The following is a 27,866-nucleotide window of genomic DNA, read 5'->3' as shown; positions in this document are numbered from 1 at the left end:
AAAAGTGCTCTTTAATCTCCTCTTCAGGGGCAGGAAAGAGGAGGTGGATTGAAGATTCATGGTTCATTTTCTAGAGGACATAGCTGTTGGAGTGGGATCACAGAGCCTGCAGCAGTGGCGCCTTGCAGAGGTCCTTCTGAGCAATGGCACCTATGTGCACTCTACCAAACTGACAGTCAAGTCAGTCTGGCCAATTAGAGATGAGATATCTGCATTTGGAGTCTGGTTGCAGCATGCTGTCCAACCTCTCCCTTGGATTAGGAAGGGAGAGAGGCCAGGGATGCCAAAAACTTTAAATGAAGAATTTACTCTATGAGACTCTTTACCTACCATCTTGTTTCCTACCAAGTTGCTTCTGTTTGTATCAGACATCAACTCAAACATGGATGGGGAAGCATCATAAGCTTTCCACAGGAACTATAAATTTTCCACTAAAAAAAATGTCAGGGAATTGACACTGTGCTTTTGGCTTCTTTCAAAATTGGACATTTCTTTTACCATCTCCAAATGTGATTAAGAAGTGCTAAAGAAGAAAAGGGGGGAGGACATGGCAACATCTCCCCAGATATATATAACCCATGCCATGGCATACAAAACTGAGCTGAATCTATGCGGCTGTGTAAGATTGGCCCCACTTGCCTCTGTGGATCCTTCTTCTCCCAGTCAGACCACCCAGCACTCAGGCACCAGCCCTGCCCCGCAGTTTTCACAGCCACAGCTCACTGGGCTGAGAGAAGAGATGGGACCTGGAGGGGAGCTGGGAGCTGGGGTTGTCAGGAGAGACCACCTGGCTCTCTACACCTGCCTGAAAGGAGTTTGTAGCCTGCTGGGCGTTGGTCCCTTCTCCCATGTAACAAGTGACAAGAACAAGAGAAAATGGCCTCAAGTCATGACAGAGGAGGTTTAGAATGAATTTTAGGGAAAAAATCTTCACTGAAATGGTTGTCAAGCACTGGAATAGGCTGCCCAAGCAAACTTTAGAGTCACCATCCCTGGAAGTATTTAAAAGCTGTGTAGCTGTGGCACTCATAAACATGGTTTAGTGGTAACCTGGCAGTGTTAGGTTAATGGTTGGACTCTATGACCTTAGAGGTCTTTTCCAACCTAAACAAGTCTCAAAGTCAAGGCCTCTGCTGCTTGAGCAGACAGTGGCACAGCCTGCTGTTATTTTGCTCCTTTTGTATATACCAAAACGACAACACAGAGCCTCAGGGTAGGAAATCTTCTCCTATTTTCCAGCCTCAGCTGGCTCCTGGCCAACTCAGACTGGTTTGTCTTTGTGACTGCATTGCCTTCTGGCTCCCCTCCTTCTCTGGATGTGAGAGTCTCTTGCCACTTCATTTGTCCCAGTAGGGGTTTAGACACCTATTACACCCCCTTCTCCTTTCCTAGGCTGAACAAGTTCTGGATGTTCAAACACCAGCAGCTCTGCAACTCTGCCAGCTCCCCAGAGTCACAGCTGACAGGAACTGGAAATGGGGTCAAGGCAAGACTTCTCCACAGCCTTAGTCACAATACTCATATTTATTTGCCACTCAGTAGTGTGGCCAATAATACTTACCAGAAGTACTTCCCTGGATGCATGCAGAATCAGGTGGTAGCTTTCTCACAGCCATGTTGCACTGCTGCCTGGTAGTTCTTCATGAAAACCTTCACACTGTCCTTCTCGGGTACCCACAGTCCAGTTACACACCTTCCAATGCAAAGTGCTTAAACCTGAAACAGTTTCAACTAGAAGCTGCAGAAAAGAGTTCCCAAAAGGACAGAGGTATGAAATTTTTGCCATTACTACTTTAGAACAGGAGGGGAGTACACAAGACAAATCTACCATGCTGCATTTTAAGATCCAAATCCACAAGTAAGAGGATTACAATAAAAAAGCATTGCTATCTAATGAAGTTATTTTCCTCTGACTGGTAAGCAATCATATGACAGATCCTTACATGGAGACAGAAGCAATGCACCTAAGTTGTTTTCCATCAGAATGGCATTTCAAATGATCTATTAAGTCAACTCTAAACCCACAAAAAACAATTACAATTTACTGTAGTACCTTGCTGTCACACAGACATGCATTTAAACAGCATTCTAAGATTAAAACCACTGCTGTTATCACTGGTCATCTTCCAGAAAAGTGAAAACATGTTTATACTCTCTGGTAGTCAAGAGAATCAAGGAACACACTGTTACTGCTCAGAAAGGGGAAATAACACCTTTGCTCCATCTTTGCTATGCAGTACTGTAACACTTGATGGAACAAAGGTCTCACCTATGAGAATGTTCCCTGATTCCATCAGGGAAGAGCAAGTATGTGCAAGCATGCAACTGAGACACTGAGAAAGGCAGCTACACTACACACCACCTTCCTGTAAGGCCAAGAACCTATGTCCTAAAAGCTGTCAAACAACAGTATACAAGATGGACCCAAAGGTTTGGAACTGTGAAGGGAGGTGTAGAAGCCCTTTCCTCGTGCTGTTTCTTCCTTTCCTGCTGCAACACTGTTCCTAATCCCTTTCAGTTTACACATTTTGAAATCTGTAGCTTCAACCACAAATATGTACCCCAATGGGTTTTACAGCAAAGAACTAGACTGAAAAGATAATGAAAGCAGATGCTGTTGATGGAAGCAGCATACAAATAAAGGTCTGCTTTGGAGTCCTGTTCTCTCCAGAGTATTTGCTCTTCTTGATCATTGCCTTTTCACAGGTACAAGTGCTACAGCATTGCAAAGAACAGTCAGAAATCAAAGAAACTCAGGAAGGGCAGAGTCTGTACTCTTAACAAAATCCTTACAGGGGAATGAGAGCAAAATAAGTAGATCCAAATTGAAGCTTTATGATATGGCAAATCTCAAATTTTACTTGCTGTAAAACCTTACTGGGAGTTATTCAAAACATAAGAACAAAGATGCCAAGAGTGATAATTTTTCCCTAAGTGGATTTCTGCCCAACACATGAAACATCTAAGAAGCAACTCATCCAATCTTAATGTTTCAGTCACCACTGAAGTTCATTCATGATTGATAAAAACTGCCTGTATTTTTCTTTTGTTTCTCAGAATTATGGAGAACATTTTGTATTTCCTACAGCCTCTTCCACCCTTCTGACAAGAGAAGAATGATGTGTCCTACTGTGGTGTGTCATCCAAAGACCTCTCAGGACACAGGAAAGAAAACCGAAGAAAACAGACAGGCTGCAGAGAACAGGAAAAAAAAGATGTTAAAGAGAAAATATTTCTATTCCTTATATCACAGCAGGTGCCTAACATTTGGTTGTTGAGAGAGCTAATTATCCCCCAAGAGCTTTTTCTACTTGTACACTTTCACTATAGCCAGGCATTTTCCCTAGATGAGATCCACTTACTTAGGTACAACTGGGAGCCTTGGCTAACTTCTCATTATTAAATCACTTCCCAGAGCACCTACAGATGCCCTAGGATCGTGGTTTACCTTCACACTTGCAGATTTGCTTTGGTCCTGCAAACTGCTCAGAAATTATTTGTGCACATCTCGGGCAGTTTGTAGGGGGATAGAATATAAGAAAATAAAGATAGTTATAAAGTAATCTTACCCCTAAGGAATTGCAGCTGGGCCAATTACCAAAGATTAGGACCAGGCCTGACTTTAACAGGCCACAGCTGTAACCAATGAGAAGAAGAGTGCTATAAAAGAGTGGGTGAGTTGGTTGAGTAGGAACTGGAGTCAGTTGACTCCTTTGTGGAGAAGAAAGTTGGTGCTCTGAGGAGCTGGCCATGAGAAAACACCAAGAGGGTATGAAACTTTTGCAATAAGGAGACAGCAGTATGGAACCCCTGTAATAAGATGGCAACAGCAGTTGGCATGTTTCTGGCAGTAAGACTGAGTACTTGATTTCCAGGGGTGCTGCCTCCAGGATTATTTTTTCATTATCTCCTTCCTACCTTTTCTTTTTCTTTCCTCCATTCTGTGGTTTTAAACAGATACCCACAGTAGAGGCTTCACACTTTCAGGCTGCCATGTGCATGCTGTACCATCAGCATCTGCTCCTCTGACACCTCCCAGGAAGCTTCAGCAGCTCTTCTTTGACATGCTCAGCATCTCTGGAGGCCTTTGGAAAACTGCACATTACTTTTTTCAGCATTGTTCTCCCAGACTTTGCCCTCCTTGGGTTTACCAGTGGGGAATTTCTAACAGCATGGCTTCTTTTCCTGACTCAAAGCAAACACACATCTTTGTTCCCTTTCACTCCTGCCTGGATTAAAAGGGAAAAATGATGATTTTTTGTCAGGAAGCCCCAAACAGCACCATTTTCATGCCTACACCAGCCAGTTGCCACCAGCTGCATGGCTGCAGGCTTAATGCTGCTCTCTTCATAAGGGAAACATCTCCTGCTGCATAGCAAAACAGGCTGCAGGCCTCCAAAAGCTGCTGTGGTGGCAAAGAGATGAGTCACCTCAGGCTGCTGCCACACGCAGGAAACCAAGCTGACAGCTCAGCTGCACACAACTGCATTAAACGCACAAAAATAGAGATTTATACAAGGCAGCACCAAAGCTGGCTGCACACATCAGTGGGAGCAAAGTCACTCCTCCTCCGGGAGGGAGGCACTCCGTTCACCAGCCCAAGCACTGCAGGCTTTGCTGCTAATAGGATCATTTCCTTCCAAGACCTCCCCACGGCAGCAGCCCAGGAACACGCACAGCTAACTCAGGCTGAAAGGGAATTTTCCACCACCCACAAGCCTCTTTCTACCTTGCATAAATCTTCTCAAGCACAGGCCACAAAGAATCCACACCAGATCTGCAGATGGCATGTAACAAGTAATTGGACACAATAAATCTCCAGCAACCAACTCCCATGTCAAGTTTCCTCTGCACCCTCACATTTCAAATAAGCACATGTTGACTTCACATCTCCTTCCAGATCCCTTCATGTTGCTATAACAAAAACTAGGATGGGGGCTTAGCATACATCACTACAAGGCCATTAAGCTGAAAGATCATTCCCACTCTCTCTGTCAATTAAGAGATATCAGATACACTGACAAGACATCCTTTTTCATCTGAGAGAATAAGCCTAAGCAATCCCTATATAATCACTCTTTTTCTCAGCAAACTTTCTGGAGCACAGATAAGATCAAAGGCTGCTTTCCCAGCCAACAAAGTTATTAACACCTCAAGGAAAAAGTGATGTTGCACAAAAGCCAGAGCTGTCTGATGGCTTCCCTAATCTGAGGATGGAGACACAACAGAGCAGCAGGGAGCCTTACCCCTAGTACAAACAGGGCAGTGTTTGCGCATGAATCAGAAAACAACATGCTTTTTTGGGAAGAATACATATTTTCAAGACATCTTCTTTGACAGAACAGTTCCCAAAATAAGAAAAAAAAGCACATGTATTTTTAACTACAGAAAAACATCTTCATGGCACGCAATCAGACAGCACAGCAGTGACAATGCACTGCGTGCTGAAGTTAAAAGGGGATAGGCATTACCCTATAAAAGTTGTTTCGCAAGCAAGTGAATACTGAATCCATTTTCACAAACCAAACCTTCTTACTCCCAAGATCTCAAAAAACCCAGTTAGCTCAATTTTATTAGGAACATGAAGATAATAGACCCATGCAACACAACTGAATTTAATTTTTGTCTTAGCAGAGATAAGAGGCCACATTGTAGGGAGCACTAGGGAAGGGAGTCCATTAGAAATCAGGAGCTCCATATGAGCAGATACAGTAAAACTGTTTCCTGTCTGCACTTTTGCTAAAGAGAACATACAGTATGGATTCTCTGATGTACAAAGAGTGTTTCTCCTCCTATTTTCAGCAAAATTACTTCAACTCACTACCCCTTGAGTTTCCTTTGCAAAATGTGGTTAAAATGGGCCAAAGGATTCAAAGCTGCTGAGGAGAGACAACAAAGAGACACAGAGGCACAAAGTAAGGGTGTGAATTTGTTTTCTGAAGCTGTAACAGTAATAAGAAAGGAGAAAGAATAATCTAGGCCAGCAGTTCCAAAAATATGACATAAATATCATCTGCAGTTTGAAAGTGGTATGCAAATAACATCTGAACAGCCAAATGATATTTGTGCGTGCCACTGAGACTACATTTGTAAAATGTAGAGTGCAGAGTACAATCAAGCTGAAACAAACCACAAGCATTTAATTTATTATAAGTGGCGTGGCAAAAGTCTCCTCCCTAACAGAGCACAATCTGTCCTGCCTGCACTGCACCAATTTTAGGAGAGTCCTACTACATCTGTCAAGGACCATCATGGTATACAAGTTTCCTCAAAAGATGTGCCAAAATTGCACCGTTGTTACTTCAGCCATGTAAGGATAAAAACAAACCCATGCTTCTAGAAAGAAAATATAGTTCAGAATGGAGAAACTTCACATTTGAATTGAAGAAATGATAACCTGCATTCCAGTTCCAGCCTGAAAAGATGGGAACACAGAGATGGGAGAGGATTATACACCTCTGCCTAGGTCAGTCCATAGTCCTGTTCAGAGCTCAGAACTCAATGCAGAGAAAGCTATCAGAAAAAAAATATTATTACTTAATATTTATGTAGCACTTTTCATCTGGCAATTTTTAAGCAAGCAATACGTTAAGTAATTTACCAAGAAAAACATACATTGGCTCTCTGTGGGATCAGCAGCTTATACTTTCAGAGGAAAACAATTCTACTTTATTAAACTTTAAGGCCTGAATTTACTATACATTATTCACTGTTACATTTCAAATTGGCAGCAAGGTAATCCATCAGGTTATTAGCTCCAAAATGCATGTATCAGTGCATTTTGCTAAGTTTCCATATGAAGAAAACTACAGAAAAACTTGGAGCTGTTAACATCTTTTTATCATTGGTTAAGAACTAACAAATTAGGGCACCGTAATTGTTAAAAAAACCAACAAACCAACCTGAAAAAATATTCTACCTTCCAACTTTGCCACCCTGGATTATTCTCTTGCTAACAATGCCCAGTGAACGATTATTCTTCTTTATTTCAGGTCATCTGTTGAGATCTTTCTGAAATAATTTTCACCTACAACAGGGCTTCCTGTTTGTGGGTAACAGCACATGTCAGCTTGGCACAGCTTTTCTTTTACACAAGTGCAAGATGCTTCCTTGTGTTAATACAGAAAGCTATCAAAAACATACAGTGGCTGGATTTAAAAAGAGATTTCATAGCACTGGCCATCATTAGCATTCCTAGCCAGCAACATTATGCTGATCTGAAAATAAATATTTTGGGACAATGATTTAAAAAATACAGTTCACATGCTCACTGTGACAGAGCAATTCCTGTATTTCAGATATTTGGTCTATCTCTCTTCTGGCAGCACACTGATTTTTATTGCTGGTGAACTCAGACAAAAGTTGCTGCTCTTTATAAGACAAAATACAAGCACGAGCAAATATGATGGCTGCATTCACTCAATTCAGTTCTTTTTTTTAATGCATAAAATGAGTACACAAATTTAGGCAAGATTTAAACTTTTGGCAGATAGCTAAATTTACCACATCAGTAACATAAATGTAAGTAGTTTTCACCTTGGCAGTGAATCACTGGAAAAATCAGGGATTCATCTTGTCTCCTTCTCTCCTTTAGCAGAAGGGAGATGAATTTTCAGAAGGGATAAACTTTCTGTTCTCTGAGGTACTGAACTGAGCAAGGCTGGATATAAGAAAAAGGTGGAACTTGAATCCAAGTAAGCAGCTCTTTAATATGACATCTTGCTTTTGTAACTTCTTTATTAATCTTGACTGTTAGAAGAAAAGACAAGTTAAATTGTGTGAGAGCATCTTGTGATTATTGTATGTGCTCCCACAAATACAACTGATACTTAAATTAATTTTCCTTAACAGTTTCCTTAAGAGTTTTATATTTCTTCTATGCTCCACTTGCAGCTGGTGTTCTCACATAACTTACATAGCCAGGAGTTAAATAATCTCTTGAAAATCAAAAGTAGAATTATGAGGCTCAATACACCAGTAGTAAATACAGTAAACACTTGACAAAAATACAGAGACAATTGGGATGTGGAACCAGTTCATTTTTGTACATCCCTAAAAGCTTCTGTCTAATTAGGTTCATTTTTTGACAAACAAGAATGGGATTAGATCAGCGTTATTGTAGCAGCCACATGACAGAACCTAGATGGTTATATTTGTCAAGCATTTAATTAATTTCTAGTCTTGTACTGGCCTCTCATTTACAAAGCTCATGGGAGACTACATGACTTTCTCATGAGCAGGAATCATTATGTTTACCCTCATGTCAGGGTTAACCTACAGTGAAATTGTCACCTTTACAAATACTTAACATTTCAAAAATGGCATTCTGTCTGGGAGGAGAGGAAGATCATAGCCCATTTGTTCTTCCTCCTTTTTCCTGGAGGGAAGAGGGGAGAAGACAAATTCTGTATTTTAGATAACAGAGACATAATTCCTAACAGATTGCAATAATGTACTGAAAACGTGGTCAGGAAACAACAACTGTAAGCCCCTAGTTGTTCATATGACAAATATTTCACTGAAAAATGGAGCAACATCAAAAAGCTAGAAAACAAATGGTCATTCTCAGCTCTGCCAGTGTTGCAGCTGGTATTCACACAGGATTAGATTAATCCATGAGACACTTTTTCAGATCTTATCCCAGGTGTCAGTTAAGCAAGAAATCAGGCTCACGATAACCGAAGAGTTTAAAATCACCTTCAAATCGTGCATAGAGGCGTCTTATGTCTCTCTTGCTAATTCCTGAAAAATACCTCTCTACTTTTGTTCTGTTGTACACTGTTATGCCTGGGGGGATTGTGGGGTACGATACCAAGTGGTCTATGCCAGCTGCTTTCAAGATATACGGAGCATCGTCCTCCAGGGTCTCGTGGTGTCCGATCACACTGTATGTGATTTCACAGGGAGCACAAAGTTCCACATATGTCACCCAGTGAATGATGTGGTCACCAAACTGAAGATCCAGCCATCGGTGATTGGGGTCCCCCAGGTAGCGCACAAAATCCTCAAACTGCAGCCCTTTGGTCTCTGTGCGGTTCTTCCTGTACTTACGGATGATGCCGGGAGCTATTTCATGCCGGTACCAAGGTTCAAACCGAGGATTGTGCACAAACTTGTCCTTAAACGCAGAAATAAGTCTTTCAAATGGATCTCTAACAATAAAAAACTTGAAGTATAAATTCAGTCTAAACAGAGGAAGAAAAAAATTAAATAATTAAGGAAAGTGTTTAGCATAGCACTTACAAAATGTACATGAACTCTGACCACAGACACAGCAACGTGAATCTTAGAGCACTTGTATCGATATTATAATCAATGGGACTAAATACAATTTCTGTCTTCTTACTAGCAGTTTTTACATACAGGACAAAGAAGAAATGGTTAATCCTAGTTTTCACATTGTATTCAAACTGGAGGAGTTTAGCTTATCTCAATCCATAATAAACAGGAGACAAAAGACACTGAGAGCTCCAAGTTAAAGATATTTGTAATGTCATGTGATCAAGCTCAAAAAAACCAAAATACATAAGGACATGGAGAAAAGGGCATTGGTGCAGCTAAATGCATATAGAAGGCTGCATTTTTCACTGGCAGGCAGTTAGATAAATTGCTGCTTAAGTACCAAGAAGTTAAGAATAGTATTTTATTTTGATGTTTTGTCATGCTTTCAATAATGGCTGAGAGCACCACCGAAACATGAGACCACAGTTTTCAACAGAATTTAATGTACTACTGTGATAGAGTAATATGTGATATTCTCTAGTCAGATTATTTGTAGGAGGAATAAATTGAAAACAAAGTTTATTTCAATAAATACCTAAATAAAGAGATTGAGAGCCCAGTCCTCACTGAAATAAGGATGGATGGACTGGACACGGATAGACTCTTCGGCCTATATACCACTTGCATCATACTTCAGATCCTCCAGACTTACTCCTAGCCAGGCAGGGCTAGATAGAGGTCAGCAAACTGGGTAAACAGATCCACACCATCCTGCTTTCCATACCTAAAACTCTGGTAATTTCAGATCCAAACCAAAACCATGTTACACACCTCCAGCACAGCTTCCATGCTGAGCAGAACACAGCAACCCAAACAACAATGGACTCAACTTCATATATCCTAACTAGGGCTTACCCCCAGGTGAACAGTTCCTTTCTGCAGGGCTGCTCACAGGGAGGGAAACAGATCCATGTTCTCAAGAATGCAGTGACCATATTTTCCTTTGCACAATATCAACACAATCAAGTGACCCCAATTCTCCAGACACAGCTGTAATAAATGTCCTTGTGCCACTGCATGCAACAAAACCCCTTGGGCTGAGCTCTACTAACATGTGACACATGTATAAAGGACTGACTCGTCAGAATGGTGCCATGCACACAAACCCATGCAAGAACAGGCTTACAAGTGTCCACTGCCATCCTATGTCCTGTTCTCTCCATGTTGCCACCCCTTACAGGGATTATACATGGCATAGGCTCTCATAGACATGAGAGCAGGCACAGTTAAAAATCTAGCCAAAGTATTTTTTGGCTCTGAAAATAACCAGAAGCACTTAAACAGGAAAACAAAGTGGTTCAGCTGAATGGAAAATATTCTGGGGCTAAGAAGCACTAACAATTTAAATCTAACCAGCTCAGTCACAGTAAGTCAGTCTGCTGCAACAACAATCTTACCTGTAGGCAGTAAGGTTTACCATATGAGACATCAGGATGGGCTGCCCAACTAAACCTGTTCTGAAGATTAACTATGTAACAACTAGGCAGGCATTGAATTACAGAAACCTTATGTGCCAGGGAGTTGGTTGGCTCACCTAACTGTATCACAAATTACACTGGTGCTCTCCTTCAAAGCCAGTAGGAAGGCAGATACAGCAACATCTGTGAGGATAACAGAATAGTGCCACAATACTAGTGGTGGCACAGAAACCCTGCTGCCCTGAGTTTCAGACACAGCCTTCAGCTGTACCCTTGATTGCTCATAACACCACTAACCTCCAACACCTCCCACACTCACTGGCAGGGCCACTTACCGTTTTTTAATTTCAGAGTCACTGAAAGAGGACAAGCGTGGAAGGCCATTCTTCTCATGATCATGTACAATGTTTTCTGGGATCTCTTCTATGGAAGAAAATGCTCCTGGAAAAATCAAAATGAGAGAGCAAGGGGATTCATTCAAGGGGAAAAAACCAGTGAGTATGAGCAAGCATGTATGGCTGACAGTTTTATGTCTTTATCTTTTCTTTATTTTTACCATTTAAAGTTACTATGTTTAAAACTGTTAAATTATGAGAGATTTTGACTGCAAAGCTGAAAACTGTTAAGATTCTGCAGGGTATGTGACATCAAGGTCCAAGACCAAATGGCCACAAAATTCTCAGAAAAGCATATTATGCAAATTTAATCAGCAATTATGTCTAAGCCTGTAACTCCTCACATGTCAGTGTCCCCATTCTCTTTCCCTCTGCAGGCACATACAAATGGAGGAAGACTTTCAGGATTAACTCAGAAAGAACCAGTTTTTTTGGCTGAGCTTCAACCACCAACAAAAATAAATGCTATGAGCTGCTTTTGGAACTGCTTCAATGCAAAAGTACTTTGCTTTCAGGATCCATAAAGTTTTTTTTAACAAGTATGCTGTGCGGAAACAAAAATTCCAATCAGAGAATACTCCACAGATTAAAAGGCACTAAAATTAACAACATAAGTCTCCAGATACTCATTTCTGAAAGCACATGAGCTGACAAGAAAAATAACGTCACTTTAACTCTGCTGCATTCATTTTAGTATCCTGATCCTGGAAGGTTTTATGACCTTGAGAAACATCTCATGTGGCCCCTTGGGCTTTAGGCATAAGCCTTCACACAACCAGCATCGTTTCAGAATATCAACCTGCAACAAGCACAGGGTGCTACAAAACAAGCCTGTTAAGTGAAAGCCCCTACAGCCTTCTCATGTCCAGAACTCAAGTGAATAATACACACAACTCAGCTGCTCAGTTTTCCAATTTCTATTTTTTTTTCCTGGAGGGAGCAGAATGAGGGGTGGGGACTAGAGTTGTATTGTACCAGTTTCAGGTTTTCAATTGTATTTTTTGGTACCATAGGTGAATCACATGTGGACAACAGATGTCAGATGAGACAGCCTCACAGAAACCGATACCTTGCATTCATTCAGAGAACACAGTCAGTACAAGCAGTAGCAGAGTTAGCTCCCCCACAGTGCCACAGCTGCATTTCCCCCTCCTGAACCTCCAAATACCACTTAGGTATTTGGGCATAAATTATTCCTCCTCAAGTATCAGCCCTGCCTTTTGAGAATACCCAAAGAGGAGAAAGTTAGGTCAACCACAGCAGTAGCCTTCATCAGCAGACACCATTGCACTGGTGGCTTAAGGCAAAAGAGACCATGTTTATGTGGAAGCAATTATCTATCATTATTCAACATGACAGAACTAGGAAACTCAAGGTGAAAAGTTCCCTGCTGTTAAGATGTGAGTTATCCTCCACTCTGCATAGCCAATACATGGCTGCCAATTCTGAGGCATTCTTTGCATGTTATCTCTCAATGCTGCTAAGGTCAGGTACTTCCAATGCCCTCATACAATTCCATATTTAGTACTTTGAGTGTTGCTTTCATAGGTATTAAGAAACATGCATACTAAGAAACATGCATATTAAGAAACATAGGTATGCGTGTACCTCTGCTAGATTTTTAGCTCACATCCACAGATCAAGGATGAAATGAAAATTAAAGTTTTTAATGTTAGTAGTGCTTGCTAGAAAAGCTTTGCTGAGGGACACAGCTCATTTGCTATTTCTTCAAACACACTTGTCGCTTTAGTCCTTCTTTCACCATCTTTTACAACATATCTTTGGTGTCCCAACTATTATGTTAAGCACCTCAGAATCTTTGTAACTCTTAAGATGGTTCACTGACAGAACACACACAAGACTTCAGCAAGACAGACCAAGAGGAGCTGCCAAGTTTTAACCAGCTTTCTTCATGGCTAAAATCCCTAGTTAAAAGTCACTGGCCTTTAGCCAGATATATTATTGTTACTTAGCAATTATAATACCTTGTCACACACTTTCAAATTCTGTAATTTAGTGCACCCCTTCAAAGATAAGAAACCTACCTACCACATGCATATGGGTACTCTGTCATGACTCAACTTTAGAGTCAAGTAATAACAATACTTATTTTTACAAAAGAACAGATCTCATTTTAAGGGGATGTTTTGAAAGGACAAGAAACAACTGTGATAAATGAAAAGCTGAAATTAAGTATCAGTGTACAGAAATGCAGAAAGAATCCATTTCAGTTGCCCCAGTTAGAACAATTCCATTTCCTCCTCCTCAAAGAAAGCCTCACACCCACAGAAAAGCAGATACCATTTAAAACGATCAAGACTTTTTTCCACTGAGTGTTGCCCACTTTTGGCGTCTGACAAAACAGGATCTTGTGCTTGTCACACACAAATATTCGGTCCAAGACGAATTTGGAAACTGCAGTATGAGAGAGATCTCTCAATGCAGTGTCTCTGCAGACATTCCTGAGAAGCTCAAGTCTTTCCATATGAACCAGAGGTTGGCGGATCAGATTTCCTGAAAATGCTTTTCCAGTTGGCTTTATGAAATGCAGAGGAGAAAGAGAAAACAAAAGTTAAAGACTTTAGTTTTCAGATCAAATTATGAAGTAGAAAAATCCCCAAACTATGCACCCTAATGACTCCCAGATTAAAACATTGCTATGTATTAACTAAAGGAGTAGCCAACAGTTTGCTTCCTGTGCTAATGCTGTACTTTGGTTCAGCTCTTAAGACATTACATGGTAGTATATACAGTAGTAAGAGCTTTTCCACACAACAGAGCCTTATCTGTGTGGATTAAGCATGCCCTGATCAAATACTGGAACTCCCACAGAATTTCAACAACCTGTGATGAAAGCTTCTGAGAGGTTAGGACAGGAATTCCAACATAAATTATGCTTTAAGCTCTGAGAAGATGGGGCTGACCCATGGTGTGATTCCTGGGGATGTCCTGTGCAGGCTAAGAGTTGGATTCTATCTATCATCCTTGTTGGTCCTTTCCAACTCAGAATATTTTGTGACCCATCTGGCTGGGAAAAAAATAAGGATAAAAATTCTGTGTTGTGTTGTTCTCTAGCACCTGTAGGCGTCCAGTGTTTCCATTTATCCAAGTTGAAATAAAATCAGGTAAATAAAAATGTGATCATTGAGCATCAGCGTGACAAACAAAAGAAGTATCAGGATACCTCTCCCCAAAAATGGATGAGCTGTTCCACATGGCTCATTTTTCTGAGACTAAGAAAGGAACCACAACCACCTTTTCCCTCACAACTAGTGGAGTGTGAGGAAAAAGAATCTTCTCTAGTTAAGGGGTGATAGGAAAGTTTAAATTTCTACTGACAATTTTTCACCTTTCCACCAACTGAATGGCAGTCCCTAATATCAATACAGACTAGGGGATGAATTGATTGAGACCAACCCTGCTACGGACTTGGGGATACTATGAGCGAAAAATTGGACATGTGCTGGCAGTGTGTACTTGCAGCCCAGAAAGCCAACTGCATCCTGGACTGCATTAAGAAAGCACAGTGGCCAGCAGGTCAAAGGAGGTGATTCTCCCCCTGTACTCTGCTCTGCTGCCACCTAGAGTGCTGCACACAGCCCGGGGGCCCCAGCACAGGAAAGCAGGGACCTGTTAAGGGAAGGTCCAGAGGAGGCCATGAAGATGGTCCAAGATGGAGCACCTCTCCTATGAAGAGAGGCTGAGACAGCTGTGGCTGTTCAGCCTGGAGAAGAAAAGGCTCCAGGAAAACCTCACTGCAGCCTTTCAATGCTCATAAGGGGTTTGTAAAAAAGTCAGATTTTTTACCAGGGCCTGCAGTGACAAGACAGGGGTAATGGTTTTCAACTGAAAAAAAACAGGTTTAGACATTAGGAAGGAATTTTTTCCTATGAGTGTGGTCAGGCACTGGAACATGTTACCCAGAGAAGCTGTGGATGGTGCACCCCAGAACTGTTCAAGGCCAGGTTGGATGGAGCTCTGAGCAACCTGGGCTAATCAAAGGTGTCCCTGTCCATGGCAGAGGGCTTGGAACTAGACGATCTTCAACAGTACCTTCCAACTCAAACCATTCTGTGATTCTATGATTTTAGGTACAGTGTCCAAGCCAGAGATGAAAAAGGAATTATTTCACTTTTTGTCCCAACCTTTCTTAAGGGGGGGGAAAAAAATCTACTTTTTCTGTTTGTTACTCTTCTCCAATACCCCCTGCTCAAAATGTAATCTGAACAGTCTGTCAGATTATTTTGTCTGTCCAAACAATTCTTTCTGCATGTAACCAAAATTAATGTTGTTACTCTACATTTCATGCTGTCAGGAAGTCAAGAGAGAATTGGTTTATATCCAGAAACCTTATTATCCTCTTCCACACTAGCAAAGAAAGCTAATAAAACTCTCTATATATAACTACCTTCCACTGAACAAACTGTTTTTCCCGAGTATTTTGAAGATAACTTAAATTTTGTGCTTTTGAAAAATGAAACCAAAAAGAGTCACGCTTATACAGCTAACCTACCTTCCATGATGCATCATAAAAATACTTAAAACACAAGATGACTTATGTACTAATGCAAAAAAAAAGAAAAAAAATTATTTATCACACTCTGCAACTGGTCTAAAAATTTACATTTGGATAAAGGATTTTCAGAGTTTCATTGTCAATTTGCTGAAAGCACAGAACTATGCATCTAAAAGATCAACTGGTATTGACTACTATTGTGTTCATGTTCTACTCTGGAAAAATGCTGAAATGTGAAACACAAAAGAGCACGAAATATGAAGAAGAAATTGACAGTGATAAAAAGAAGCAGAGAGATTGGGCAGAAATCTAAGAGAATAGAGCAGACACAGGCTTGCCCTCAACAAGCACAAACCTGATCGCTATGGCAAGACAGAACACAAGTAATCCAAAACTGGGCCATTACATTAAAAAGGCTAACAAAACCGACTGTCCTGACTTGATAAAGGAGTGCTGTAACAATTTTCTCCAAGAAATGGAAACACATTAAGTTGAATCATTCAGATGAAACAAGACAGCAGATTACCGTAACAAACCAGCTTTGTGAAGTTAAAATGAATTCTGTCGCCTCTATCTAAATAGAACAGCCTGAATAAATAATTCCTGTCTAGCAATTCATCTTAACAACAGGAAGCCCTTCCTTAATCTCTTCTTTTCTTCTACTCCTTAATACACATAACCTTTATCTCAAGAGTATGCACCTGGAATTCTTCAGGCCAATGTTTTTCCTCTGGCACATGTACCTCCTCCACTTTTGTCACAGCTGTCAGAATCAATGGCTCTTGCTTGGCACCATAGCCTGAAGAAGGGAGAGAGATAACAGCATTACAGAAGGTGAGGGGAAAGCAACTATTTCTGCTTTACAACTAAAACACATCAACTTTACTTTCTGCATTAACCTTACAAAACACTAGGATTTGTTTCCACATGGAAAGGTACTAGACAAGACAGACACAGACAATGAATATTTTAAAGGATGTACTCAGGGAATTTTGGGCACAACTTCATTTGAGTTTTATCAAAGAAACATACCCATTATATTTTACTTGGGTTTTTTGGTTGTTGTCTTTGCTTTTTTCTAAAAAGTGTGTAGAGATATCAAAGTCTTGACTTGAAATACCTCAACTGATAGATAATTTGGTATAACTATATGGACTTGTGCATTGGAGATTTTTATTTTTCAATGAACTGGACAAAGCACATCCAAATAAAAAACTTAAATCTATCAGGTTCCTCTCTCCCCTTATACTATTAAAAATGTTTCTTCTTTTGTAGACTATTAAACTTACAAGAAGGAAAGTGTCATTATGGACACCCTTTTATTTTTGTGGTACTCTAAGTAAGCACCTAAAATCAAAAATAAAGATCCCCTCTTCCTTTTTTACTGGACCAATGGCCTTCTTTAGAGATTCTCCCAACAGCAAACTCAGCTGATACTCTTTTTCTTTTTTAGTGATTTTAGGACAGCTAATAGTTTGAGACCAAATTAAAGCAAGAAAAGGAAGAACCCTTTTCATCTTTTGCATTTAGTATGTTACAAAAAAACCAAAAAATAACACAGGGTTTTAGCTTTAGTCTATACAGTGCACAAAAATCAAAAATAATTTGAAGCAGCTTTCCCTAACTACAAAGCAAAAAGAACATGTTTTCTCCCTGAAAATTTATTTCCATCCATACTGGATTACTTTTCCCTTCATATAGATTCTTCTATGAATAATGTTTTCTCATCTGCATCCACAGGGGCTTACTGTTTCATGGCTGAGAAAATGTGAGCACTGCCTATGCCCTTTTCTTCAGGGAGTACTCTACTCTGCCTACACTGGATTTTAACAAAGGGCACGCATGGAAAAGCAAGTTAAAACTGAAAGCAATGGAAGCATTCAAGCATTCAGAAACTGTAACTGTTGCTGTGCACAGACTTGCTTCATGGTGTTCTGTAAAATACAAGTAATCTGATTCAGTGAAAGAGCAGCTAAACTATTTTTTCACTCTCGTTGTGGAAAAGCATGCCTGTAGATGCTACTAGGAATGATGGACAGAAATTTGCTCCTTAAGAAGTTCCTATTGCTCATGTACCCAAGACATCAGTAAAAGGCTTAAACAAAAGAACATAGATTCATTGAGCATCTGCTGGTTTTATTCCATCTGCTAGAAAGACACATCCAAATAAGAAAAATTTCTGACAAGTTATATTTTATTAAGTCTAGAAGAGCTTCTCCAGGACTTGCCATCCTGTTTGGACTTCCTTCAAAATTCCGTTGGTGCAGTCAAAGCATTTCCCTTAATCAGTTTTATTGCAAACACTCCAACAGATATATACACTTAACTGTAGTCATGCCTTTGCAGGACAAGCTTAAGAGTTTATTTATCATCTGCTCAGAGAACTATTCAAAAGGAGTGGAAGACTCAGCATAGAAAAAAAAAGAAAAAACTTGGCAAGCCAAGATAGTAAAAGCAAATACATGCAGAGGCTATGCTCTAGCAATTATTATTTTTAACTACATTTTAATTTCCCTGACAAATTCTGATGAAAAGAAACACCCAAACAATACCTGAGCTGGGAAACAAGAGTTGGCATGGAGTGAAATACTGGAAGATATAACTACTAACATAAGACTAGCTGATTTGCAGATGCACCAGGACAGAACAGCTGGGTCCAAGGAAAGTTAAGTTAGTCTACATTTCTCCTCTGTAAGGCTTGCTGAATAAATCTTCTCATAGATGCATATTATTTATAAAGGTACACCTAATGTATTTATCCATTATCCATTATTATAATGTATTTATCCATTATCCAATTATTGAAAAACACAGCACAAGTGTCAATGCTTCAAAATTACATATTTTTTGCATGTCTTAGGAAGATGCAGAAACAGATCCCTTAAGACTCCAAGTCATCTCATCACCTTCACCCAAAGCTCTCTGTAGGGTGGCTTTGTAAGAGCAGCTCCCCACCAGACACAAAAGTAACACACTGTGTGGTGTCATCAAATGGCTTAAATTCCTCATCATCTTAATAACATCTCGCTACTTAAGCTGAGCAAAAGCCTATAAGCTGTTTACAAGTTAAATAGCAGGGGATAAAACTGAATGCAAGAAGCAGGCCAGAGGTGGCTAGGCAAAGTGCACTCAAATGAAATAAAACTTTCCACAAGTTTTACATAATGCCTCAGCCACAAGACAAGCAGTGACAAAAAGACAGAAACTAGTATCATGTGAAATGACCTCTTCAGTGCCCTCTGAGCCTCTTCTGACTTTAAATAGGTACTAGTGCTCTGTTGTTATTGCACTTAAGTTCTACCCCAGTAGATCATGATACTGAAACTAAATGTAATTGAAAAAGCAGACCTGCCAAGACAGTACTGCCAAACACGATCCCTTCTGTTCTCAACCACCAAAAAAATCTCCTGTGATGTTAGATTTGCAGACTTCTAGCAACAAATGGAACTGAATATCAGCACTGTCACTTCCAGACATTTAGTTGTTCTGTTCTCAGTCCTACTGAAGAAGCGATAACATGCCAAGAGCGACTTTCATAGAAAAGAATATTTTTGTGAAGCACTATTCAATTTTCTGTTTCACGTCAAACATTAAAGCTAAACTTACCATCTGGGTCTTTAAAAGTCAATGTGATAAACTTGCTAGCAACCATGAACATGAATATCACCCAAAAGCATGCAGCTAGCAGCAGCCACTGGTGGTGCATGTTGTCAGCATGCATGTGAGCCATATAAAGTTGGCACTTCCTGTTTGAAAGAGAAAACATTGACACATTAGTTATTTTTGTTAGTTTAGAAAAAGTACTTTCCATAACCAAAAATAAAAACTTTAATATGTATATGTGTCATAAAACATAGCAGTAGATTCCACGTTTAACTTTTTGTCCGTTCAGCTGTATTTATAAGCAACATTAAGGCTGAGACAATGTAACCACTGGCTGCTATCAAAGGGAGGCTTCACTCCTTCACCCTTGTTCACATTTCTCCCTTCTGCTTGTGCTGGGAATTGCACTGTGTCTGGCTACATGGGGAGATAGATCAAAACACCCATTTTTTAAAAGAAGAGTTTATTTTTTGATTCAGCTTAGCAAGACAGCCCATTGTAGGAGAGGAAGGGAGACTGAAGAAAGCTGTGCTCTCAGTGGTAGATGTACCATTAACACTATACTTGGTTATCCCAAGCCAGCTTATGACATATAACATGGATTCTTCCCCTGCCCAGCCCACAGAAATTACAGGCTGGAAGCTACCAAGCAGGAACACTAAGCTGAAGCTGACCAAATATTTTTCAGTTTCCTTGCAGCACTGCTACTACATGTAGCTGTATCCCTGCAGGTAAGCCTCAAAGACAGAACCTCCTCAGGAGTGCAGGAAGGGTTACCCAAACAACTGAGACAGCAGTTTTAATGTGCAAAGAAACCACCCACAGAAACTGACTGAATGCACACAGTTCTATCCTGATTTTTGAAACTGCTATCCTAATAAATTTTTTTCTATGACTGTAAGATTAAATATAAGGAAACCAATGATAAAAGAGATTTAAGTGCCCAGCCACTAAGAGAAATGGAAAATTTTAGGCTGTATCTTTACCTGAATTTCCAACTTCTGATGGGCAATACACATGGGGGTGGACACCAGGTATCTGTGAAAGCTCCACTTCAAATAAAAAAATAACCCATATCCAAAACCTACAAAAGTATAGCACTATTGTCTCTACTGTTGCTGGAGAGATAAGACACCTGAGGGGCTGAGCTCAGTTGCTGAAAACAGTGAATGCTTCCTTTTGAGAATGGAACACAACATCCAAGCATTTAACCAAAGAGGATCTAATACAAAAATCTCATACAATGACATCCTCACAACAATCCTATAACTAGCAATAGGACCAAACTCAGTCCTAAAGTAGTCACAGGCAACTTCAATGAGAGTCATGTCTGCATGGTTTGTGATCACAATTTCTATACTGGCATTTAAGTGAATTGCCAAGGAATATAAGAAATGCCCTCATTCCCAGTTATGATGCAAAAAAATGTTAGTTAACATTTCTAAAGAAGTGTTTATTAAGTTTCTCGGTCATATACCAGTATTCCAGTTTCTTCATTCCCATAAAATTTCAATACCAGAAGTAAGCCTGGTTTTGATGTTGTTTCAGCATGTCCACCTGCAACATCACTACTACTGCTACAGGTGCCAATGCTTTTCCAACCAGCTTTTGCCTTCCAGCAATGCAAATGTTTCCAGGAAGAATTCTCTCTAAAGCTGACAGCAGTGAACGATCTTCAGGATATGCTGAAAACCTGTGCAGGCAGTCAAGCAGTTCAAACAGACTTGGGACCCAAGTGATGTATGCAAAAATGGGTAAGAGGATGAAAAGAACTGAATATCTCCAGTTAAAGGGGAAAAAAATAGCTAGGATGGCAGTATTTTTATCTCCTCATTTTTCAGTTTGGTTTCTGAAAGTTTCTTTCTTTCCCCCCTCTTCTTTCATGAATCCATTTTTAAGTACTTTTAAAAACACCATACCTAGATATCAACTGTATTTTGGACAACTACAGGTGCTGTGACCTCCATCAAGACAATGTTTGTCATCTCCTGTTTTTTGCTGCAATTCCCTGGCTGACAACTGATCATGCAACATCCCAAACATGTTTATTCTTCATGATCTGGAAAGCTGTTGACCAGGAAATACAAATATCGTAGGAATTCCATCAGACTGGCCTCTTTTCAGCTAAGTAGTTCAAAAGTTATTCCCATCCTACCACTGCACTAGTGCAAGCCTGCCCTAAGATTCATGCTGAAAACCACCAGGTCTCAAAGGCCCTCATTTTTCAGTCTGCCATGAAATGCACCGTCTTCCACTTAAGCACTGAGATTTGTTACCTTTACTCTCAGACATTGCATTCATTTCCAGCTCTCACAGAAGACAAAAATTCAGATCTGATATCAAGACACAGAACTGTAGCAATGAAATTTGTTACTTTTTAGGTAGCTCTGCTAAAACCATAAGAACTGTTCAACATCCAAAACGCTGAATGCAGCAGACTGACAGAAGCTTGCAGAGAACACTCTGCAGGAAGAAAATCTCTAACAATCAGCTATGGGCTTTTCAGAGGTATAATGAAAAGTCTGGGCCAAACCTCTCTGCCCAGCTCAGTATATTTGTCCTACTTAAAGCAGGGTAGAAAGGACTCCAACATACATAGCCTCCCTGCTAGTCTGCCCACTTCCATAATAGTGATGGATGCACACCATTCAGTAAAGACTATTGATCTATATTCTCTTATGTAATTCATGTATTGGATTTCTAAGAAATTGTGTTAAATCACATGGGAAATGCAGTTGCTGTGTGCTCTGACCTGAATGCAGTTAGTGGAGAGAGGACCCTGCTGCCAGGTCCTGTGCTGGAGGGGCAGGAGAGCATTTCAGCCAGTCATCTACAAGCAGTACAATTCTCACCTTAAGGACAGGCTTAGAGCAGGAAGGGGTCACATCTGCAGCCCCATCCATAAGAAGCACCACTTTTGCCCTTCAAGACGTGGAAGCTGAGAGGAAAACATTAAGCAGTTTTGTACACTCTTCTTTTTTTAATGTGCACATGAAATCTGCAACCATACTTATGAATGTAAGAGTCTTCTCAGAGGATCTGTCATAATGAAATTATGATATTACTACACTGTTACTTCCAGCATCCTAAAGTACATCTGCATCAGCAGCTCATCACTGATCTCAAGAAGAACGATTCACAATTACAACAGGAGTACCTCAACCATTATGCTCAAATGCAATGATCAGTACTTTTAAAAAAAATAATATGTTTGTGTTCTCTGTCTCTACCTTAATATTTTTATTGTTTTCACATAGGGCAATTGCATTTCCTGTTTTATCTCTAACCTTGCTGCATTTCTGTTGCCTCTCATGCACTTATTTTCTGGTAAATACATGTACTAGCTTCTCGTTTTTCTCTTTAAAAGGCTCCTTCAGCTTCCAAAACAGTCTTCTATTTCTGGCTGTCTAAAACACAGTTTTACTTTACAAGCAGACAAAAGCAAGAAATATGTTGAAGGTTTAGTCCATTTTCTCACAATGAAATACACAGATCTCTGGTTAGTTTCTCCCTCACTGCAATTTTCACTTTTTTAGAAGCACGAGATCTCAAAACTCTTGTCCCCACCCATTCCACTGTCCTTCCCTCTCAGGGCTGCCACAAAAGCAAACTGTCACAGATTAGCCAGATGAAGGGTTTTGCATGAGAAAAAAGGGGATCACCAACACACAGAGCCCAACACACAACACAAACATGAACCAAAGATCAAGACACAGCGTTGCAGGCTTCACCCGAGGCCCACAAGTAACCTGCTCCCTCGAATAAACACGCATTCTTTGCAGAAGACTGCTGTCTTCAAGTGAACGATGGGACAAAGGGTGAACGATGTAAGCAGCATTAAAACTCAGCGCACAGCCTCTGGCTCTGCAGTTTGTGCTGCCTGCACAGGGGCTCCTTGGCAGGACAGTCCCTGCCCGCATCCTCGATGGCAGTGACACGCCAGGAGGCTCACGATCCCAAGTGCTTGCCCATCAGCACATGATGACTCACATCACTGGAAATGGAACTGGTAAGCAAGGCCAAGCAACAGCTAACTGGGACAACCTACTTCATTTTCATCAATGCTTCCTTTGTGTTATTTTACAGGTAAGAAAACCTGGCCAATTTGTTCTACTTAAAAAAAAATTCAGACTAACATATATCACAGACGCTCCTTTGGCAGGTTGCGTGGTGCTACTTAATGTTCTAACATACATCGTAACGGGCTGGTTCTTTCCTAGAGCTCGCCTCCTCCCGAGGGCACTAGCAGGCCTGCGTGTCGGCTCCTCCAGCTCCCGCTGGGGCCCGGGGGTCCGCGCGCACGCAGTTCACCTGCCAGCGGGATGTGCACCCGGAGCAGGGCAGCAGCAGCGCCGGCACCGCTGCGTGACCCGCCCGGGCCCGCGGCAGGCCCGGCGTGCGCCCGTCCCGGGGCCCCGGGCTGGGCCGGACCCTGCCTGCCCTCCGTGCCCGGCCCGACAGACAGCAGTTCCGCTCCAGCGGGCAGCCCACGCCCGTTACTGCTGGGAACGGCAGCGTGCAGGCTTCAGGGGCGCTCCATTCATTCCGTGAGAACAGAGCGGTCCCCGCCAAGAACAGGGCACAGGGCCGTGCTCTGACCGGCAGGGGACGAGCCGAGGCAGTGCCCAGCCCCAGTCCCAGCCCGGCTCCGGGCGCAGGGACCTGGGATGAACCGACATAAACTTTTCTCATTCTGGAGGGAAGCTGGGCGGGCTTCCCCTCACCCGGCAGAGACGGACAACACATGCCCGCAGCGCCCGCTGGCATCCCCGCCCGACCCGGGGTGCCGGAGGTGCCTCTGCCTTGGGCTGGCGGCCGCCAGGCCTCCCCCCGCGGCCCTGCGCGGCCCCTCCCCGCTTACCGGCCCTCCAGCGCCGCTGCCCGCAGCCCCGGGCTCCCGCCTCACTCGGCGGCACGGCCGGCCCGCTCGGGCGGCCCCGGCTGCCGGCGCATCCCCCCCGGCCGGCTGCGGGCGGCGGCGGCGCCTCCCCGGCTCCGCTCAGCCCCTGCCGCCGCCGCCCGGCCCTGCCGCCGCCGCCTCCATCTCCTCCGGGGCCGCGGGCAGGCCCCAGCCCCGCCGCCGGGAAGGGGAGGAAGGTGAAGGCCGCCGCGGGGACGGCCCGGTTCGGCTGCGGGAAGACGCAGCGCCGCACCCGCCCGCCCGAAGGCGGGAGGGAGGGAGGGAGGGAGGGAGGAACAGAGGGCGGGCTGGGCAGCTCTGCCCTCCCCGCCCCGCCTCTTCCCTCCTTCCCCTCAAGCGGGGCTTTCCAGCCGGACTCGCGAGTATGTGCTTGTGTACGTGTCTTTGGGTTGTTACGTTTGGGTGTTTTAACTGTTAAAATATCTTCCTAGGTCACTAACGCTCGTGTTTAAGAAAAATATATGCATCTGGAAATTACAGAATCATTTATATGGGAAAAGAGCTCTAGGATCTTTGAGTCCAACCGCTCCCGCAGCGCTGCCAAGGGCACCACTAAGCCGTGTCCCCGGGGATCACATCCGTGTGGTTTTTGAACGCTTCAGGAAGGTGATTCCACAGTTGCCCTTGGCAGCCTGTGCAAATGTTTGACAACCTTTCCATGAAAAAATTTTCCCAAAAACCTGATCTAGATCTCCTTTGGTGCAACTTGAGGCCGTTTCCTCTTGTCCCATCACTTGCTACTTGGGACATGAAATCTGACTCGCCCGGCTACAACCTTCTGTTAGGGTGTTGAAGAGAACAATAGGACCCCTTTTCCATGTGATTACTCCTCCCTCATGTTTCTCCAAACACCTCTTACTGTTTCATTTTCTGAAGCCCACCGTCAGGCAGGAAAGCTGTCCTTAGTCAGGCAAGAATGAAACAATTAATCTAAAAGCAGCTGGCAGAGCCGGGCATTCCCCAAGCCCTCACTCTGACGTGGCAGACACAGGCTGGGGGCAGGCTCCAGCAGAAGAAAGCTGCCCTAAAGCCCTGTGAAGAGCAGCTGTGGTGTGATGGTAGGTGTTACCTGAATGCTGCTGCAGCCTAGCCCAGGCTCCTTTCCCCCAGAGGCACTGTGCAGTGCACACAGCTGTGCACAAAGCTGTGAACACAGTGCTCTGCCCACTGGACAAGCAAAACGCTCACCTACACGACCCTGATACCCACAAGCCCCATCAAAACCAGGTGCTGGTGATGTGTCTCTTTTTAATATCTATTTCAAACAGGTCCTCTTGAGGACATATTGCATTCTTACAGTGCACTTGTCCCTGTTTAGACCATGATTTAGACCATGACCTGATGCACGCATTTTCAGACTTGACTGCTGTGGTGCACTTTGCTGAAGCCTGACCAAGGAAATCCAAGGATTCTGTCATTGGTCCAGATACCATGGCCAGCCTATGGAGTAGAACAGACTAATGCAAATGTGTTGGCAGCCATGTGTTCAGTGCTACACTGATGGCTGCTGGTCTCAGTGAAGCAGCAGAAACAGATATCTCACTCGAAACCAGTGGACAAAAACCAGTAATCAGAAACCCAATTCTCTGCCTGACTCTGTGTGTTTGTATCAGCACCTTGGGACACCATATCCTTGTGCATCCCTTCCTCTCTGCCTGTGAAGTAGAAATGACAATTGTGACAGTTACTTTTTAAGCAAAGCACATTGGCAATCTGTGGCTGTCACCAGTCTGAGTCTTGCACAGGCTAGAAAGCTGCTCCTTTCCCCAGGTTTCAGTGATGACTACAGTTGCAGCTACACATGGATTTATTAATAAGCAGTCTCCAGCTGTGGAACCAATTCCTGCCAGATTATCAGGCTCAACCTAGGAATTTTAACCTTTCAAGTACGTTGTTACTGACATGTATAATAATTAATCCAGCACAAAAGAGACCAATTTTCCAAATTAAGCCCAGTTAATAAGCTTTGTTGTCAGTAATCGGGCCTGAAAGTGTCTGATGAAGTTGAAGAATGTGTTGCATAGGCAACTGTACTGTTGGATTATACAGTTGCTAGTTCAGGCCAACAGGATTCTTGCTACTAATAATGCTAAGCTGCAGTAGGGTTTAGTGCTTTAAATAGGCAGCAAAATCATTGTGTGAGTCTGGGTTCTTTTTAATACTAGGGAATTTTTACATCACCAGAGCAGAGCAATGTGAAGGATAATTAAGCTGGTGAAAAGTCACCCTGCTCTCTCTGGAATATTCTAGAGTGTCTTTCTCAGATAGATGATGCCAAAGCCAATGGAAGTGATGTACCCATTTTTTCTATAATGACATGGGCCTAAACCTAAAAAAATCATCTTAATAACATGTTCAATCTTCAATGTTTATTCCACTAAAGAAGGGGGTGTATGCCCTAATAACTCTTGTGTATCTTTATTCCAGGTTTCACACTTCTCCAGGAAGGGTCTTACAGAAGATCCACTTTGCAGATTGGCCAGTCAGGGAAGACCAGGTGTAGCTCAATCAAGCATTTTAAGAAGTTGTTATCTGTCAGTGGCAGGCTGTCTTGACTGCCCTTAGTATAAGTTAATTCTAAATGGATTTAAGCATACCAAAATTTTTAAATGAGCCCCTGTCTTGGACAAGATAAGTAATCATCCATACTGCAGTTTACATTTGAACACATCCAACCTAATCACACTGACAGAACTTTCATTTTCCTTGACCTTCCAAGTTCATCCTATTCAGCAGAAGCCTAGGCTTGCCCATATTGTTAAACTATGCTATTTATTTGCTGTTATTTCAGGATTTAATCCAATGCCAGTTACTGGGATTAGTCTTGGTAGTCCTTTTTGTTTCCATAAGAGCTGACCTTAAGACAAATCACCTGCTCAGCATCAAACACTCACAAGGATTTAAATAAATCTTATTTAAATCAGCAGGAAGGCATGCTTTTCCTAGAGCATTACTAGTGAAAACATCTATCTGCTTCATGACTGCATTTCTGAGGCATGGCTGATCACCAGAGAAGATCTCTTGTGTACAAGTACCTTGATTTACAGGTCAGACATGGCACCTTTGGTATGTAATAAATTTATTAGGGTGTGATGTTTATCACCAGATTCTGTCTCTTTCTGGAACTTAAGGGAGCTTATTTAAGTGTTGTTTGTGTTGACACAGGATAGAACATATAGAATACTTTCTGGCCTCTACATTATTAAGAGATGCTGTGGAAACAACAAAAAACCCTAACAAAACAAAACAAAAAGGCAGGCCAATGAATCAATGAATTCAGGGAGGTACAGCCTCATACAGATGCAGGACTTACTAATACAGCATAAATATAATATATCAAAAGTAGCATGTGTTTCCTTGCATAGGAAAGATTGAGGTGTGTTGATGGACTGGGGGGACTTAGGGCTAATATCAGTAAAATCATAATGGCTGTAGTAGGGGTAAAATCAGATCTGTAAGCAGCAAATGAGATGTGTTCATTCAAAGATTAAGTTAACTTTTTATTTTGGGTGAAAAGCAAGTTTTACCTCATGTTGTGTGCCTTGGAATTCTTAAATTTTGCATATCATTACACCATTTGCTTGCCCTTTAAGAAGGAGACAAAAAGTTTAGATTGAGGTAAGTAGGTCATTAGCTGAATCATCTAATTTTTCTTAAACTCTTCAGATATTTAGTCTGAGTTGGTAGTCTGAAAAATGAAAACAGATTTGTGAAGTTTATTAATAGCAAAG

At 41.9% G+C, this 27,866-nt stretch overlaps 1 protein-coding gene across 1 annotated transcript; it reads right to left on the bottom strand.

Moving 5' to 3' along the window:
- Positions 1–7,719: 7,719 nt before the first annotated feature.
- Positions 7,720–24,157, bottom strand: CHST10 (carbohydrate sulfotransferase 10). Its single transcript, XM_058018868.1, has 6 exons — positions 24,076–24,157; positions 19,218–19,357; positions 16,313–16,410; positions 13,397–13,631; positions 11,036–11,141; positions 7,720–9,185 (listed from the first exon to the last, which is right to left on the bottom strand). Exons 2-6 carry the CDS (start codon positions 19,339–19,341, stop codon positions 8,648–8,650), a joined length of 1,101 nt encoding a protein of 366 aa, XP_057874851.1. The 5' UTR covers positions 19,342–19,357; positions 24,076–24,157; the 3' UTR covers positions 7,720–8,647.
- Between the last annotated feature and the right edge of the window lie 3,709 nt (positions 24,158–27,866).

Source organism: Melospiza georgiana, chromosome 2 (assembly GCF_028018845.1).
Source record: "Melospiza georgiana isolate bMelGeo1 chromosome 2, bMelGeo1.pri, whole genome shotgun sequence".
Classification (NCBI taxonomy): Eukaryota; Metazoa; Chordata; class Aves; order Passeriformes; family Passerellidae; genus Melospiza; species Melospiza georgiana.
Note: the sequence above shows the minus strand (reverse complement) of the source record. Positions and strands in the feature narration are given on the sequence as shown.